Source organism: Anolis carolinensis, chromosome 4 (assembly GCF_035594765.1).
Source record: "Anolis carolinensis isolate JA03-04 chromosome 4, rAnoCar3.1.pri, whole genome shotgun sequence".
NCBI classification, from domain to species: Eukaryota; Metazoa; Chordata; class Lepidosauria; order Squamata; family Dactyloidae; genus Anolis; species Anolis carolinensis.
The window spans coordinates 230,555,051-230,574,784 of record NC_085844.1 but is presented as its reverse complement, the minus strand read 5'-3'; the positions used below and the strand labels follow the sequence as shown (position 1 = coordinate 230,574,784).

The following is a 19,734-nucleotide window of genomic DNA, read 5'->3' as shown; positions in this document are numbered from 1 at the left end:
GAGCCTCGGCCTCGTGTAACTCCTCGTAAGTGGTGAGGAGGCAGGCCTAGCCTTCCCTTACGACCCCGCCCACACCGGTTGCTAAAGGTTGGAGACTGCTTGACCATTGCTTGCATCATTGCTAAGGGAGGAGGGGAGTGCTTGGCCGTTGCTAAGGGGAGGAGCCATCTATTAGGATGGTAGCTAAGGGAGAAGGAGACTGGATGTTGCTTAGGGGTATGATTTTACCTTTCTCAGGTGTTTCAGGTTTGTGAGAGTAGGCTTAAAACACAAGGCAGTTCAAATGCTATGTTGTGTCCAAATTTCATAGCATTCTGTGGAGTAGTTTGGGAGATATGAGGTCCCTCACTGACGGGCATTATATAGATTTTAGTAACTGCTATACTGTCGTTTAATGGTAAACCTAACTTTTTTTACCAGCATCCCCATCTGTTCCTTGGCCTTGTATGCTAAATTAAAGAGAGAGTGTATGGAAAAACACTAAAATTAGCCTTCTACTCACATATATCAGCATATTTGGGTAAACTTAATATGCTCTGTTAAAAAGTATAGAGAATAGGCCAAGGAGAGAATGATTACTTGCAAACAGTTTTAAAAGAGCAGTATAAAAATTAATTATATTGTCTTGAAAGTCATCTTGGCAAAAATCAACACAGTCTCTTGGTTCCCACTTTAAATGTATTGATTCCTGTTCATGGGAAGATTATACATATAAACTGTTTAGAGCGTGTTCGTTGAGTCTTCCAGGCTATATTGCTCCTTCTGATCCTTTCTCAGTGTGAAGTTGAAGAAAAATAAAATGATATATTCAGACATTTTTTACTGTACTTGTGCCCAAATAATAGCAGAGTAAACATTGCACATGACATGAGTCCTAAGGCAGTAAATCAAGACAGAAGATGGCCACAAGTTTGATGTGTGCACATTCCCATAACAAATAAGTAAAATAAAGACTAGTGCTTAGAGGTAAGTTTCCTTCTGTCCCCTCCGCTGAAATTCAAAATAAAACGGAAACAAAGAAATGTTTCTGTTTGTATTCCTAACAGAGTGGAGCTGTAGTACAAGAACTGTATGAGCACTAGTTCAAAACTAAAATTAAGGTGGCAGCAGCTTAGCAATCCATATGGGCCAGACACTAGCCTGGGCCAAAAGCCATAGCTGGCTCTCTGGGTTTCTGATAAGTCAATTATTGCAAACAAATCCTTTAACTACGGCTTGTCAGTCTTCCGTTCCACCTCCTGTTGTGCTTCCTTTTTTGTTTCTTAAATGGCAAAAACTTTGAAGAAACTATTGTGCCTTTAAAGGGCAACATCTCTGTGCCTAACAGTCTTTTTAGAGGTACTTACCTTCTGAATTTTGTAAAGACAAGACTAAGTGATCGATGAAGCTAAGAGTTAATGCCACACCATGGATTGATGTGATATTATTAGCTTAGTTTATACTGTATCTTTTTGCCAAAATGAAAAATACTGACAGCATTTTAAAATATACAACATGATGAGATTGCCAAAATGTGATTTTAAAAAATAATACCCCCTATTAAAAGCCTATTCTTTGAAAACGTTCAGTTTTCAAAAGCCTGTTGCTTGCCTTCAGAAGAGCAAGGAAAGGGGCATTCTAGCTTCGCTAAGAAAGGAAGTTCTTGGTAACGGCTGTTAGAAAGACCTATTTTTGATTTTCCAGTTAGCAGTGCTGGTATAGGTATTGGAATTGAAAGAAAGGATTATCCTAGAATCTCAGGATCTGGATAGAGTCCTATGGGGAAATAAATATATGTTTGATTGCCTGAATCTGTGCCCAAAACAGACCAGCAGTCACTGAAGCTATTTATAGTAAAGGAATTATATGTGGCCCTTTTAAGAAGTACTGAGGCAGGTAGGAATAGTTTGGCTCAGATGTGGGGGAAGGCACTGCTAGCTTTAATGGAACAACATTCTGTAAGAACTAAGAAGCTGAGCCCAGTGGCCAAAAGGGGGGTGAGATTTTGTTTTACTTAACTGAAACTAGAATGATTATAACTACTTGTTACACAGATATCAGTCAATACAACTTAATTAACCTTGGCATTTCTTTTTGCTGATTTGATCAGATTTTCTTCATTTGTGTTTGTGCGCAACTCCATAAACATTTTTGGTTTTGTTTTATACACATTTGCATTCTGCGTCAGTACCTCATTTCATGTATTTGTGAAAAGAGCACTAGTTCGTTATTTCAAGATACCTTAATTTTGAAAATAGGTATTTCAGACATTTTTTGGCATCAAAAGTCTCTAGTGTATCATATTGAAACACAACTACAGTTTCATTGGTTAATGCAAGGAACACTACAAATTGAGAGGAACTGCTTTGCCATTTCATTGGTTCATCTAGCCCAATAATGCTGCTCTGAATGCAAATTATCCAAAGTTGTTATTCTGTCTCTGTTACCTGTAATCCTGTAATTGGAGAATCTAGGGATTAAGCCTAGGTACCTTTGCATGTAAAAAATATGTCCTGTTATTGAGCCATGGCTAAGTACAAGATGGCTGAAGAAAAATGCCACTTTTCATGATAGAAATGAATATATGAAGCTGGCTTTTAATTATTCCATCTAGGTCAATATGGGTCTCCAAAGGCCTTCCTTAACCCTGCTACTTAAAGTTCTATGTAGTAGGTGCTATACAGAGGCAAATTTGTTCATAGTGAAATTTGTCCTCTTGGATTTTGGGACAGTTTGAATCCAGGAAACATAAATTAATCTTTCTGTAATGCATTTTGTATTTTAGAATTAATGGTATCACTTCAACATTATTTTAGCCTTTTCTCTAATTGAAATATGTAAATTTGTAAGTCATAATTGTGAGTCAGTCTGATATTGTCTTCTCCCGCAGCGTGGAGGACACCTGAAGAAAGAGCCTCAAGAACGGGAGGCTTGAGACACAGCAAGAAGTCACATAGAGGCTAAAACTCTGTGTGGCTCTATAATAGTTTCATCAGGGAGAACTTTCCAGAGATCTGCTTTGTACTGAGAAAAGAGGTGACTAAATTCTAGAGAACAGTAATACTGTGTCAGTTGGACACATTCTTAAAACTTCTTTGTGATTTGATGTCTTCTTCACATTTTCATTTGCCTCAATCCCATCAACCAATCATTTATTATTTTTCCTTCTCCCTGTTTTTGCTTTCTGTCATTTCTGTTCCTTTGGTCTGTTCTCTTTTCCTCCTTTATGCTTTCTTATTTCTCCAGATCTCTCATTTATTATATGTTTTTACATATTAAAAATATTTTTACATATAAAATTTGGCAATATGCTTGATAATCATAGCCCCCATATTCGGTGAAGATGAGATTTCTCCAGTTTTAAAAATTAATACCACAATGAACAGACATTGGATTAAAAAAAACAAATAATTTTTAGGAAGTACTCAGAATGACAGTTTTGATTCAGGAGCTATTATCTGTTTGTTCATGCATTCTCCTTGAAATTCTAAGGTTTCTTGGTGATAACAGGTACCAGAATGTAATATCTTTTTACATTTTAAAAAATCCAATTTTTTAAAAGAAGGCAGCCTCATCTTTTATGTATATGATCAGTTCATCTTGGGTATAATGGGTCTCAACATCTAGGCTTTTTCTCGAATCTTCTGATAGCTATCTCCTTTTCCTGGATGTCATTTAGAATTTTTTGATGGCAGACCAACATTTCATTCTGATTCATCACTGCAGGCATTAATGGTACTTCCTACCAGAAGTCATATGCTAAAGGAATTTAGCAGAAGAGGAACTTGCAGGAATAGAAAGGCTCGTGGAAGTCATTGTCTTCAGCAGCGACAAAGGGGTATGTGTCTGGTTGCTTATACATCTGGTCTAAAGGATGGTACCTCTTAAGATGGATACCTGGCAAGGCACAGAGATAATCACTTTAGAATAATACATTATTATATTTTATCTCTAAAAGAATTCTAGGGGAAATGTACTGAATGTATGATGCTTGAATGAAAGCCTTTTGTCTTTTGTTCATACAGTTCCAGAACAAAGTTCCACCTAGAGCAGCTCATTGTCTCCAACCTTCTGTATCTCTGAATTCCAGTCTTTGAGATGCTGGGAGACATTTCTTTACTTCACATCATATTTTTCCATCTCAGCGGCTGTTAGTTAAGTTCCTTCTCTCACCCATCTCACTAGCATTAATATGTCACTGATCCAGATAAATGTGATACTGTTTCTCCAGTTCAGAGGAAATGGAACCTACAGTACTTTAAATTGAGCAGTAGAATGAAGCATTCACTAAAATCTACTACATACTACTTGTGTATACATGGGTCATAGTTATTTCTTCCTGACGCCAGCATTTCAAGGTGTGATACTGTTGCAAGCATTTCGTCTCTGTTAATTACAGCATTTAATTACTTTTATTGTATTGTACTGTGGTAGTTTTAGTGTAAACTACAGAAGTCATTGAAACATTTAAATTCTTGACACCATTCAAAGTACTGGTAATGACCAATAAAGCCCTATATGGATTAGATCCGAACTGTCTGAAAGATTGTATCTCCCTATGTGAACCTGACAAGAATCCTAAGGATCTATAAGGGAGAGCTTTCTCTGTTTCACAACCATCACAGTCTTACTTGGTGAAAGGGGGGGATTCAATAGGAGACTGGCTGGCATGGAAAGACCTTTATGTTTAAGCAGGCTATAAATATTGGGGAATGTACTTCATTTTGTAAAGCCTGTGTATGTTTTCTAAATTATTCCATGCTGTGTGGTGTTCTAAAGTTGTGTTCCTGAGTTTTAGCTAGCTTCTTTTGCGAGCTACCTCTTTTGGAGAAAGGTGACATATAAATGACATAAATGTTATCACACATCAGAAATGCTTGCTATATAGAATTATTATTTCAGTACACTTGTAAAGAAAAGCCTCGTATATGCAATAGGAGGTATCTATATTGTATGGGAATTTGCTGCTTTAGAAATGGAAGTTCTGAAGAAAAATCTGGGTATTTGGATTCCTAAACTTCAATCAATCAATCAATTTATTAATGCTCCGACCAATGGTCATATGCATATACAGAAACAACATCAAACAAACATCTATACAAAACACTATGAAATCCAACACTTAAAAGTAGGGTGCAAGCAGGATAAAACAGAACATGCAAACTATACATTGTGAGGTGCAGCAGCACAAGTGCAACATGTGCTGAGAGCTGCACAATTACCGGTAAAATGCCAATGTATAAGATCAGTCATTTAAAAACATAAGTAAAAATATCAACCAAGCATCTATAGAAACCCTGTAAAATTCCACGGTTAAAAGCAGGATGCATGGAGTATAAAACAGAGCTTGCAAAATATAACCAGTAAAAAGCCAGTATAAAATATGAGTCATATTAAAAACTAGATAAAAGCATCCCCGGCGTAGTCGATTGCAATGTCCGCAATCAGTCTTGCTCTGATTTTATTTGCTGCCAAGGTAAAGAGAGAGCCCTTATACGTGATTGTGGAGTTGATGTCAGATAAAAGTTAGAAGATCTTTTCTACAACCGTGTTCGATTGTAGGTACCATAGAATAGGCCCTAAGAATTTATTTCTTGGTGCAGAGTATAGAGTGCAGGCAAACAAATAGTGGGGCAGGTCCTCAATTTCTGGGGCCCCGCATACGCATATTCGGCTAGCCAAAGGAGTGCCCAAGTATCTACCATCCAGCACTGCTGATGGCATGCTTTGGAATCGTAGAGCTGTAAAAGCTTGTCTGAGGTTAGGGAATGTAAGGTTGGTTAGATACATAGCCCTTTCATGGTCGAGTTTGTATAATTTGTACCATGTTGAGAATTTGGAGCTGTTAATAGCCTGTCTGTCCATTTGAATACCTTGGTTATAAATGTATTCATGCAACTTCTCTCTTGAACTCAAGATTGAAAGCTCATGAGACAGGGTAGGGTATATTTTCAGCAATTTCTGATGTTTTGAGCTCCAAAGTTTGCATTCAGATAGATGTTCAAAGCATAGCTTTGGGAAAACCCTAGCTGAGGAATCCTTTATGATTCTCCAATAGTTCTATATGAAGAAGTGAATGCAGGATCTTATGGAGGGTAAACCAACCTCTGCTCTTAGACTGGTCTAGGGAATTATAGCTATTTTTCAAGGCATTAGTACTTCATTTTTGCAGGAGAAACTCCCAAGGAAAACTAAATCCTAAACTAGAGATTGGGAGAAAAAAGTGTCACAGTAACAATTTGACTGTCAGATACAAAAATTTACCAGGCCATAACAAGTTGTGGAAGTGCCATTAGCACCAGTAGTGCATTAATGTTGTTTTATTGTTGGCCATGGCATCATTTTTAAAACTGTACCCTAAGCACCTTGTTTCTGTGGTTGCTGAATAATTTTTATACCACAAAATACTATTGGTAAATAACATATTAAAACATTTCTTGAGTAGACTTATTCCTTTGATAACATTCTAATCAGATACTATTCACGTGTCTTCCTGAGACATGTGGCTTCTTAATTGATGTTGCATATTATAGGACTATATTTTCATAGTCTGTTTGAGCCACTGTATGCTAGAAACCTAATTCAGAGTGTTTGCCTTTGTAGAAGTTTGCTTTCTCTTTATTTTATTAGTGCACAAAAATGTATTTGATTCTTTGGCAGTATTCTAAGTATTATTTTACATATGGAAACGTTTCTGCCTAGTGTATATTTGCCTGCATATTGATACTTAGGAATTATTCACACACTCTTTAAAAAAAGAATTATTTTGAACATCAGGAACACCCTCAGTAATGGGATTGCTCTACAAAAAGATTAGATAGAACCAGAGACTCAGAAAGAAAGTTGATCACGCGAACTAGCTATTGTTGACAAGCAAACAGTGCACTCTGCTGAGTTGTTTGGGAAGAGAAGTCTTAATAGCAATTAAGACAAGAGCGCATCCATTAATTCTGCTTAGCAAACAGGCTTGAGTCACCTGCTTTCAGAAAAAGCAGAACTTCCTCACTTGAATCCCACTAATTCTGTAGATGCATAAAGGAGGACTTATTGTTTGCAAACTAGCATAAAACCTTTCCTATTTGTCTCTGGCAAAATCTTTGACCCGCAACTGTGAACATAAAATTAAAGGACAATATTTAAAAATAACGCATTAATAAAATCATACAAGCAAGCACATACTTGATAGAAAATTTTTCTTATGTATCCACTTTATTTATTTTGAAAATTATATGCATAAATTATCTGATCTGATGTTTTTAAATGAAGGCATTTTATAAAGAGAATAGTTCATGGAGGATTATGTAGAAATGTGACCAGTTAGTAAGAATTATCTGTGTGCTACACTGGTGCAGTATAGTGATGACATGCCAAAGAACTCATGCAGTCTTATATTTCTGAAATATAATTTATTTTATAGGAGACTTTAGAAAATACACATTTTCTTCAGTAAGATTTATGTAACATTTTAATTGTGATTACATGATGATCATTGATGAAGAGCACTATCTCAGTTACAATGAAGTTATCTTGTGTACTAGGTATTTGAAAAACTGGTATTTCCCTTGTCATCTCTCTAACTGAACAATTTTTTTAGCAGCATCACAATGGTAGGATAGTGAAGGAAGGCTAGAGAAATACAGACATTATATGTCAGGTTGCAGCTGTGTGTCTGCAGTGAACAATGCCAGAAAGTTTGAGTTGGGAAAGAATGGGACTCTACTCCAACCAATCTCATTGTAGTTATATGAGCCTGACTGATACAAAGTAAATAGTAGTTCCTTCAAAAATTTACCTGAACCTGCAGAGATGGCAAAAGAGAAAAAAGGGGGACGTTAAAAAAATTATATATTTGGACACCAAAATAGAAATTATTTGAAAAGTGGGAGCTGATAAAAGAAAAACTCATCCCTGGGTGCATTTGTGAAAGAAGTTATCTAAACTTTTCAGTAACAGTTTTAAACAGCTATTCTTGTTTGTTATGTCATGTTTGGTATGTTATGGAACTAGGATGAGAAATCCAGAAAGGTGTAATTACAGTATGTTCATGTTGCAGCATTTTAAAAAGTTTCGATAAACTGTAATGATTACAACTTTGAATTTTAGCAAACAATAATTTTATTTTTCAAAACGTTTTCCTGAAATGTTACTTGATTAGATTTTTTTTTCTGTATGTAAGTCTTGAAGAGTTCTGTTAACTATTTGAACTTTTCATTTTGTTGCAAACCCATAACACTGTTCATACTGAATAAACTGACCTATGGAAAAAGAAAGTCATAGCATCATAGAACTAATGTAGCTTCTTAGGGAATGACAACCAGTTCATGTTTCTTTTGTGGAAATGGAAATAATGCTAAGGAAAATGTTCAAAATGTAGCATTTATAGTATCTGTGGTGTTTTCCCTTTAATAGTAATGACAACCAACCAGCCTTTTTCCAACATTGAAGCTGCCAATGTGGCAAGAAATTGACCTGGTAGTTGGGCAGGACTGAACAACATTCTCTGCCATCTTTGCCAGACAACCACCGTCAGCCCTCCATTTCTTTCATAGGGTTAACGTGTTTAAATGTGAAATGTTGCCTTCTCCTGAAATTGGAGCTGTCATGTGAACATTCACATTGCGACTCCATCCTCAGAAGTTGTGAAATATTTGAAATCACTGTTCTGCTTGTTATCTCCTTGTCTTTGCCTGTGGAAACAGACGTAAGAGGAGAGGCTGGATCCTAATGGCATTTCATTTACCCCATAAATCTGGCTCCTCTTCATAAACTCTATGAATCCCTGTTCTGCCTATGAGTACCAGAGAGAATAGGAAAAAAGGCACACAGGAAAAGAAAGAGAAACCAGTTCTGCAAGATAAGTGTTGGCGTGGGTGTGGATTGAGCTGGTTCCTCCTCTTTATCTTGTTTGCTGCAAGTCTGTTTCTCCCAATATCTCCCTTTCTTTCATGGACAAATACAGATTTGTGGTACACAGGTAAGGAGCCAGCCCCATACCACTTCACTTCCCTCTCCAATCCGTCCCGTCTTCCTTTTCCTGTGTTCTGCAAATCTCTGTTCCACCTGTGCAAAATAAGAGGAATACCTGGTCATGACAGAAGCAAGCAGCACACAGGAAGAGAAGAAGGAACCAGATCCGCCAATAAACAATGGTGCAGGCAGGGCTAGTTCTTCTTTTTCATCATGCTTGCCGTGAGTCTGTTCTTCCTCAGTAGCTTTTGTTTCCCAGATGTAACAGATTCATGGCATGCATGTAAAAAGAACAGCTAGCCCCGTGCTGCTTCCCTCACCCCTTGGATCCAGCTCCTCTTCCTTCATACCACAAATCTGTGTTCCATCTGTGGAAAGGAAAGAAGTACTCGGGGAACCGGAACACACGGCATACAGAAGGAGAAAGAAGAACCAGATCCACCAGGGCTGTTTCCTCCTTCTCTTCTGGTTTGTCGTGTGTTAGTGGTCCCCTCATCCTCATTCCTTTCTCTGAATTAGAGAGTCTCACCACACAGGAAGAGAAAAGGCAGTGGTTTTTCAGGATAAGTGAAGTGGTATTCAGAACTGCCCCCCCCCCCTTTTCTGGTCCACAATTTATCCCCCTTCCCAAAGATATTTGTGATTTTTCCACTTTTGCGGAAGGAGTCTGATCTCTAACCCTTGTGAATGTAGTTCAGAGCAGAGATTTCCAAACTGTTGCGATACATCAGTATGTCAGCTGCAGTGTACATGTGTATTGTAGGAACATAACAAGAAATGAGTCTGTGAAAAAAGCAATAAATCATATATCTGTAAAAAATATAAATGAAAGATTTTTATGAGATATGTTGTGTCCCCATACATTTTGTTGTTACAGTTTACGTATGTGTCCATATCTCTAAATGGATAAGATAACCATGCGTCTTTTAAGTTAAAAATGTAATAATAAATAAATACATTTTATTGATTAGCCCTCATGTCACCATACCAAACCAAACAACAAAGCTTGATACAACTTAATAAAACTCTATGTAATAAATCAAATAGGACACTTATAACAATACAGTAAATAAGTGTGATAAAACTGAATAAATACTTCATATTTCCCTAACTTCTCTACAATGTAAAATGTAATACTAAAGTTGAACAGACCATCGATTTTCACCTAATTACTTTCTCTTTTTGCCCCAATAGAAACTATGTTCCAACTTCCTGTCAACAACCTTGGCAGTTTAAGAAAAGCACGGAAAACTGTGAAAAAGATATTAAGTGACATTGGTTTGGAATACTGTAAAGAGCATATAGAAGTAAGTATAATTGTTTATTGAGCTTTTTAATTAGTTATATTGAAGGGTTTTATTTTCACTGGGGATATATTTCATTTGAACTGTTTGAATTTTTCTATACTATGCAGTTGTGGAAGCCTTTCTGCAATTTGGGAATAATCCTAATAGTACTCAAATTTTGCATATGGTTGTATTGTGCAGGAAACAAAAATCTAAGAAGGCTTTAGAGCTCCAGTCAGGTAGCTAGCAATTGTGCACCTATCCATTAGTGTGGAGCTTTCTCCCCATTTTGAAAACACCTTTCCACTCCTTTACTTGACTGCTTTGATGGTAGTATGTTAATAAGCTTACCTTTTTATGATTTCTTTTTTACTTTTCATTTCTTGTCACCTAGATCATTCCTCACTTACAATTTGATCGTTTGTGGATTTGCCATTGCCTTGTCCTGGCCAATATCCTTCTGCTTTCCAGGACAGAAGCAGCAGTCAGCTGAGGTTCTTTAGCCCACAGATAGAAATGTAGACCATGTTAATGCCCTCCAAACCTTGACTCAACCTGTTTCCTGTCTTTATAGGCTAAGGAACAAGAGGAGTAAGTGCTTGGCACCTGGGCACCACACACATCCCTGAGTTGAAAGAAGCACACCCTCCTCTATTTTCTCACTTTGACAGTGAAGCTAACGTGCACCTGAGAGAGAGCAGAGTGGGCATTGCTTCTTTTAGATTCTTTCAATATGGACTAAGCTCCTATGGAACACTGGGAGCATAATCCATTCCAAGAGAGACGGGAAGGTTGGCAGGTGATTGCCACCATCCTCCTGCACACAGCAGCTCCAGCTTCTGGAGGCAGGCAGATGTGGAAATGCCCCTTCCTGAAGCCAGACTATTATGTAAATGTGTTCATGACCCTGGATTTGGGAGGGGTTCGATGGCAGTGGGGGTCAGCAACCAGGCACACATTTTTTGTGCTTGTTGCCATTTGGGGAATTTCCCAGCTCCTCACTTGGCAATCCTGGGGAGCACTTAGGAATCTTGCCCCCCCCCCCCATCTCCACTGTATTCACACACCCCCCCCCCCCACTTTTGTAGGGGTTTTGTGCTTCTAACTGCTTTGAATGTGAAGTGTGCATTTTTGTTATATTCTGTGGAGAGCTGTTTCTGAAACACTACTAGCAATTGTTGGTTGAACTTTCAGGAACTTAGAAAATTAAAAGTCAGTCATCCTCTGGTATATTATTTCAACTTAGGCTTGTACAAATCTTTTCTGCCTTCACAGGATTTTAAACAGTTTGAACCCAATGACTTCTATTTGAAAAACACTACATGGGAGGATGTTGGATTATGGGACCCTTCACTTACAAAAAATCAGGTTAGTAATAATGTTGCATAAAATCGCTTTTTACAGTTGCTGTTAAATTACATTCCATGCCCAGCCTGTATACACGAATTGTTGTGACTAATTTCAGTAGGATGTATTTCAATAGAATTTGCATAATGGTAATGGCTTTAAGATTAGGTGAAGAAAGAGAACGTGTTGTAGACAGTGAGCATACATACATCATTTGTTTTACAGTGCCTTGTAACTTAAGAAAAAAGCTAAATATGTTTTAAAAATATGTACAAACTTTGGGGTCCTTTTAAAATTTATTTCACCATTCCTATATTGTCAGAAAAGAATAGTGCATAGTTTTACTGTTTATTTTAGATATTTTTGAATTGTCTCCCAATCCGCAATGACTCAAGGAACTAAAGAAATAACTATTTGAGAAACAATGATGAAATATTTTTGAAACACATTAGCATACTACTTTGAATCTTCAAAAGCAATTAGGCTTATGCACTCATTCACTAGAGCTTTCAGCAGTTTGATCCTGTTGCGTACCAGATCTGAGAGTAAAATTATTGGTAAGGCAGGTATTTCATCCTGTGCTCAAGACAGATGGGATTGTAAAATTCAATACTCAACATGGCTGATACTTGTAATAGAAAACTGAATTCCAAGTAGGTATAAAAGGTTATTGTTTAGGTTTATATTATTTGATTTGCTGTGAAGAAATAATCCAGATGTAAAAAGAACGTATTTTCCATAAATTTCCTGCTACTATCATGGAAACAGACAATTTGAATTATTTTTGTTACCCAAATACAGTATTCATAATTTACTACGTAATACAGTGTATGAGAAAGGAATTGATTGCTTACCCCTTTAGTATGTGAAGACCTTTCACAGCTGCAAGTAATATAATTCCTTTCCTTGTTTATCTTTAAATTGTTTTGTGATTTTGAGAAAAAGCAGAGCAGTATGTTTATTGAGTAATAGTAGTAAATGACCCATGGCCTGATTATTTGATTCTGGTTAGCAAAGGATGAGTTTCTTATGTATTAAATACTCAAGTCATGAAGAATTTTGAGACATTTGCAGGTTCATTTGCATTTTCAAGTCTGGTTTTGGACTTTTAAGTTTACAGTGATTGTGTTTAATATATTTATAAATCCCCCTGTCTAAGATGTGCTTAAGCTGATATGCAAATATGTAACTTGTAATCAGTATAAAAGACACCTGTCCACAACCTTAAGCAGTCACACTCCACTATGGTGAAGAACAAAGAGGTGCTGAAGGACACCAGAAACAAAATTGTAGCCATGCACCAGACTGGGAAGACTGAATCTGCAATAGGCAAACAGCTTGGTGTGAAGAAATCAACTGTGGGAGCAATAATTAGAAAATGGAAGAGATACGAGACCATCGATAATCTCCCTCGATCTGGGGCTCCACGCAAGATCTCGCCCTGTGGGGTCAAAACGATCACAAGAACAGTAAACAAAAATCCCAGAACCACATGGGGGTGGGGGGTGGGGTTAGTGAATGGCCTGCAGAGAGCTGGGACCAATGTAACAAAGGTTACCATCAGTAACACACTACGCCACCTGCAGATCCTGCAGTGCCAGACGTGTCCCTGCTTAAGCCAGTACATGTCTGGGCCCAACTGAAGTTTGCTAGAGAGCATTTGGATGATCCAGAAGAGTATTGGGAGAATGTCATATGGTCAGGTGAAACCAAAGTAAAACTGTTTGGCAGAAACACAACTTGTATTTGGAGGAGAAAGAATGCTGAGTTGCATCCAAAGAACACCATACCTACTGTGAAGCATGGGGTGGGGTGGCAACATCATGCTTTGGGACTGTTTCTCTGCAAAGGGACCAGGGCGTATACATGAAAGAATGAATGGGGTCATGTATCGTGAGTTTTTGAGTGCAAACCTCCTTCCATCAGCAAGGGCAGTGAAGAGGAAATGTGACTAGGTCTTTCAGCATGACATTGATCCCAAGCACACGGCCAGGGCAACGAAGGAGTGGTTTCATAAGAAGCATTTCAAGGTCCTGGAGTGGCCTAGCCAGTCTCCAGATCTCAACCCTATAGAAAACCTTTGGAGGGAGTTAAAAGTCTGTGTTGCCCAGCGACAGCCCCAAAACATCACTGCTCTTGTGGAGATCTGCATGGAGGAATGGGCCAACATACCAGCAACAGTGTGTGCCGACCTTGTGAGGATTTACAGAAAACATTTACCAATAAAGTATATATAACAAAGTATTGAGATGAACTTTTGTTCTGGACCAAATACTTATTTTCCACCATAATTTGAAAAGAAATGTGTGAAAAATCAGACAATGTGGTTTTCTGGATGTGTTTTCTCATGTTGTCTCTCATAGTTGAGGTTTACCTATGATGTCAATTACAGGCCTCTCTCATTTCTTAAGTGGGAGAACTTGCACAATTGGTATCTGACTAAATACTTTTTTCCCTACTGTAACACTAAGCCTTTTTAAGACATAAAATAAACATTACTTAATTATGGTTTATATGCAGTCATTTAAATTCCTTTCATTTAATTTTAAAATTGGCTAGCTAGTATTTGTTACAGAGCAAAATAATTCATTTTTTGCTCTGAAAATAATATTATCAAGGCAAATAATATTTGCTTTGATAAGGAGCAGAACTACAAAACTGATTCTTCCACCTTAAAAATGCTAAATTGATGTCATTTCTATAAATATTGAGATTTTATTCATTGAATGTTGGTGATATTTAAGTTTTCTCTTTTGTTTTTGTTTAAGGACTATCGGACAAAACCCTTTTGCTGCAGCGCATGTCCATTTTCTTCAAAGTTCTTTTCCGCCTACAAAAGTCATTTCCGAAATGTTCATAACGAAGACTTTGAAAACAGGATCCTTCTTAATTGTCCCTACTGTACGTTCAATGCAGACAAAAAAACTTTGGAAACGCACATTAAAATATTTCATGCCCCAAATGCCAACACACCAAGTAGCGGCATCAGCACTTTTAAAGAGAAAAACAAGCATGATAGCCTTAAACCTAAGCAGGCTGACAGTGTGGAACAAGCTGTTTATTACTGTAAGAAGTGCACTTACCGAGATCCTCTCTATGAAATAGTTAGAAAGCACATTTACAGGGAACATTTTCAGCATGTTGCTGCACCTTATATAGCAAAGGCAAGTGAAAAGTCACTTAATGGGGCTGTATCCTTAAGTTCCAGTTCCCGAGAGGAGGGCATGATTCACTGCAAACGATGCCTTTTTATGCCGAAATCATATGAAGCTTTAGTGCAGCATGTTATTGAAGACCATGAGCGTATAGGATATCAGGTGACAGCAATGATAGGGCACACTAATGTTGTGGTCCCAAGATCCAAACCTTTGATGCTAATTGCTCCAAAACCACAGGATAAAAAGCCTATGGGACTTCCTCAGCGGATGGGTCCACTGTCCTCTGGAAATGTCCGCTCTCTTCCATCACAGCAAATGATGAATCGACTCAACATACCAAAGCCTACATTAAATTCTGGCGGAGTGAATATGATGTCCAGTGTTCACTTACAGCAGAACAACTATGGGGTGAAATCGGTACCACCCAGTTATGTTAGTCACACAGGAGGAAGGCTCAGCCTGACTGGTAGCTCTCCCATTTCCCTGTCCCAGCAGTCTCAATCAATGAAACAGTATCCTCCAAGTGGGAATGGAAGACACTACCCTCTTGGAGGAGAAGCAAGATCGCAGGCTACAGCAAGGTACTCTCTTCAGTCTGCCAACTCATCTTCACTTTCATCAGGCCCATTGAAATCAACATCACTGGCTCAGTCTCAGGCGGCATCCAGAGTACTAGCCCAGTCTACGCCCAAGCCTCTTGGAGCCGGGCCGGCAGGTGCTGCTACTGTCAATACTTCATCAACTCAAAAATGGAAAATCTGCACAATCTGTAATGAGCTTTTCCCAGAAAATGTGTACAGTGTTCATTTTGAGAAAGAGCACAAGGCTGAAAAGGTGCCTGCAGTAGCAAACTACATAATGAAGATACATAATTTTACTAGCAAATGTTTATACTGTAATCGCTACTTGCCTACTGACACGCTGCTTAACCACATGCTAATCCATGGTTTGTCTTGTCCTTACTGCCGTTCGACTTTCAATGATGTTGAAAAGATGGCTGCTCATATGCGAATGGTTCATGTTGATGAAGAAATGGGACCTAAAACTGATTCCACTTTAACCTTTGACTTAACATTGCAGCAGGGTAGTCACACCAATATACATTTACTTGTAACTACCTACAACTTGAGAGATGCCCCTGCTGAATCTGTAGCTTACCATGCTCAGAATACCCCAGTTCCAAAACCACAGCCAAAAATCCCAGAGAAGACAGATATACCTGTAAAAAGTTCTCCTCAAGCAGCAGTTCCCTATAAAAAAGATGTGGGAAAAACACTTTGTCCTTTGTGCTTTTCCATCCTGAAAGGACCCATCTCCGATGCACTGGCACATCACTTAAGGGAGAGACATCAAGTTATTCAAACAGTTCATCCTGTAGAGAAGAAGCTTACTTACAAATGTATTCATTGCCTTGGAGTATATACTAGTAACATGACTGCCTCAACTATAACGCTGCACCTTGTCCATTGTAGGGGTGTAGGGAAAACTCAGAATGGTCAAGATAAATCTAATGTTCCTTCCCGGCTAAATCAGTCTCCAGGTGCAGGACCTGTGAAACGTACTTATGAACACATGGAGTTCTCTCTGTTGAAGAAACGGAAAATTGATGATGATGATTCCCCTTCTGTCTTTGAGGAGAAGCCTGAAGAACCTGTAGTATTGGCTTTAGATCCTAAGGGTCATGAAGATGATTCCTATGAAGCCAGAAAAACATTTCTTACGAAGTATTTCAACAAGCAACCATATCCTAGTCGGAGGGAGATTGAAAAGCTAGCTGCCAGTCTTTGGCTATGGAAATCTGACATTGCTTCACACTTCAGTAACAAAAGGAAGAAATGTGTTAAAGATTGTGAAAAGTTTAAACTGGGTGTCCTGTTAGGATTTAACATGAAAGAATTAAATAAAGTAAAACATGAAATGGATTTTGATGAAGAGTGGCTGTTTGAAAACCATGATGAAGAGAACTCTAGAGTCAATGCTAGCAAAACTGTTGATAAAAAGATAAACCTAGATAAAGACAATGAAAATTCTTCTGATAGTTATGAGAATATAGAAGAATTCATTGAAAGCAATAGTCCATTTGCAGAATCTGTTTCTAACTCTGATCATAAAACACCTGTTAATAGCATAAATGAAAACCCAGATGAAAGCATATCTAAGGAGACTCTTGAGGAAGCTACCTTGGCATCTCCAGAAGAAAAAGACCAAAAAGAAGAAGACCCAGAAAAATATGATGGAAGTTGTTCTGCGGAAGAACCACCAAAGCCGGTAGCTGAGGGTTCAGAGAGTGAAGGTGACCAAGAAGATCACGATGAAGCTGTTGAATGGAAAGATGAAGCATCGCCATCTGAAAGTGGACCTGGTTCTCAGCAAGCATCTGACTTTGAAGATAATGCATTAGAAGTAAAACCAGAAACGTGGACAGATGAATCCTCCCAAAGTGAAGATACTAATAGCAGAAAACCAGTTCCGGAACCTAAAGTTGTTGCCTCTGAGAGTGATGAAGAACAGTCAAAATGGAAGAATAGTTCCTATGGAAAAGTGGGTGAATTTTGGTCTAAGGACCAGTCACAGTGGAAAAATGCAACACAAATAGAAGAAAACCTGTCTAATCAGCAGATGGAGTGGCAAAATAGCACAATCGACAGTGAGGATGGAGACCAGTTTGACAGTGTGACTGATGGGGTTACAGAATCAATGCATAGTAGCCTAACTGGGGTTGAGCTGAGCAGCCAGCAAGCATAGGCTGTTCAGTTTGCTAGCCTCATATCCTCCACTTGACAACTGTCTACACACTTTCATTTCAGAATGACTGCTAGAATTTGTTGGAACTGGTACTGCGTAAGGTCACCTGGCCACTGGCTGCAAGACCACCAATTCCAGTTATTTCAAGGTATGCTCCTGGCAAATCTCACTTCAGAGTACCTGCTGTGACTGAGCACAGTAACTTAATGTGAAAACTGATATGCTGGTGGCTCCCAGTTGTTCACTGAAGACAAAAAAAAGTTTATTTTATCGGCATTTTCAACATTGATTTTACTCTGTATATGTTCAGCTGTATGTCTTTTTAAACATTACCCTTTTCCACATGGTAGTTATAGGGCCAACATATGAGCTACCAGTTCAATGTGTATAGTAGACTCTGGGAAAATTGTTTTTTCATGTATCATTCTGAATAGTTGAAATGTATATTTGTACAGTCTTTTAGACCTATTCAAGTGATGCTTATGCTATTGTTCTTGTGTATCCATCATAGATTTGGTTCTTTTTTTAGTGTTGCCCTGCTGTGTAATAAATGCTGTATCTAGTTTACCTAGCAAAAAGCTTGAAACTGCTATAGTATGACTTTTGACAGAGTTAGTTTTTGCACATAACCTTGTACAATCTCAAACAGAGGCCAGCAACATAAAATATATCTGGACTCTATTGTATTATAGAATTTTCTTGTTCTTGAATATCCTTGACATTACAACTGATGACTATGTATTTCAGAGCCATTTTCTGAAATCTTTTAAGCTAAAAAATCACATGCAAGAAACAAGTTTGCAGCTACTAATTTTGACACCTTTTAGATCTGTATAAAAGTGTACTGTGTTAAAGCAGCATACAGAAATGAGTGCTGCAATTTTTGGATATTTAGTTTTATCTTTAGTTAACACCAACATGGTGTTGTATTCATTTATACCATCTAATATATGACACATTGTTGTAGTATGGATAATTTTGTGATCTTTATTTCCCCTTTGTATTCATTTAAGCATCTAAATAAATTGCTGTATTGTGCTTAATGTAAACATCTGCTTTATTACAAGGTGTGCATCCCTATTTCTCAAGACTGTTTCCTTACGCTGACTTTTGTGGAAAGAAATCACACATGGATGCTCCAGGTTGATGCCTTGAAAAAATGATAGGTTTCCACTGTAGTAACATGCTGATTAAAAAGTCAACTACCTGTATAAAAACAACTACATGGAACTTAATCAGGCAAGCAGATAGATAGATGTGAATGTAAAAAGCTGTATGGATTAAGTAATGCACACATTTGTATATCCAAAGTAGGTATTTTATATTATTATTTGCTTTCTTATAGGGATGTTAAGTATGTGCTTAACTCTCCTGTTGAAATCAAGTGAATTGAAAAGCACTAGATCATGCTGTTGTCTGTTTTTTCCAATTTCTTTAAGCAGGCTGTTTGAAAGATTGGCTCTTTTCAACAAATTAATCCAGGCATTGAGCTGTGTTTTGTATGCATGGCAGGATAACCTTGCAGAGGTGTTATTTCAGCTTCTCATACAGGAGCACTGGTTTAATGTTTGAGAGGGAAGAGACAGGGCAGATGATTAGCATGGAGAGAAGGCACACTTAGTAACTTCCAAGGGTGTTGGGATATCTTCCACTTTTAATACAATTAACACATGTGCATATGCACCTTCAGATCACCTGGGAACTTATGGTGATCTCATGAATTACATAGCATTTTCTTTGGCAAAGAAAACTCACAAATGGTTCTGCTAGTTCCTTCCTCTGAAATATAGCCTGCAGCACCTGGTATTCATTGGTGTCTCCCATCCAAGTACTCGCTAGGGTCAACCCTATTAGTATCTGAGGTCAAATGGGATCTGGTGCCTTTAGGGCTGACAATACAATTAATGCATGTTTTAAAAGCAATGTCATGGCACATCTTGTTTTTCTTATTGGCAATGAAGTACTGCTGATACTTTTAAAAAAGAATTGCCAGAACTAGTCTTCCCGTAACAGTTAAGAGAGGGAGAGAGATGTGGTTTCCAACTTGATTTTTTGTAGAGATATCGTGCTGTTCAAATGACATAGCTTATTTACTTAAGCTACTGTTTACCCCTTTTCTGAAGTCTTCACTTCAGAGAAACTTTAAATTGTCTAATTTTGTTTCATTATATTGTGTATGAAGGATACTTTGTATGTTCTAGCATTGAAGGATGACCAAGAAAAATAGGTGAATACACACTGCAGCAACTATC

At 37.9% G+C, this 19,734-nt stretch overlaps 1 protein-coding gene across 13 annotated transcripts in view; it reads left to right on the top strand.

The window, feature by feature from the left end:
• Positions 1–18,525, top strand: part of adnp (activity dependent neuroprotector homeobox) — a 45,519-nt gene extending 26,994 nt beyond the window's left edge. For 6 of the 13 annotated variants that reach the window (XM_062979742.1, XM_008115608.3, XM_008115606.3 and 3 more), the window contains 5 exons: positions 2,870–3,015; positions 3,706–3,817; positions 10,141–10,253; positions 11,508–11,600; positions 14,348–18,525. In XM_062979742.1, coding sequence (XP_062835812.1) covers positions 3,712–3,817; positions 10,141–10,253; positions 11,508–11,600; positions 14,348–17,482 — 3,447 coding nt within the window. In that variant the 5' untranslated portion in view covers positions 2,870–3,015; positions 3,706–3,711 and the 3' untranslated portion in view covers positions 17,483–18,525. The remainder of the gene's footprint in view (positions 1–2,869; positions 3,016–3,705; positions 3,818–10,140; positions 10,254–11,507; positions 11,601–14,347) is intronic. The other 7 variants (XM_062979746.1, XM_008115612.3, XM_008115611.3 and 4 more) reach the window with 2 other exon arrangements.
• Positions 18,526–19,734: the final 1,209 nt, after the last annotated feature.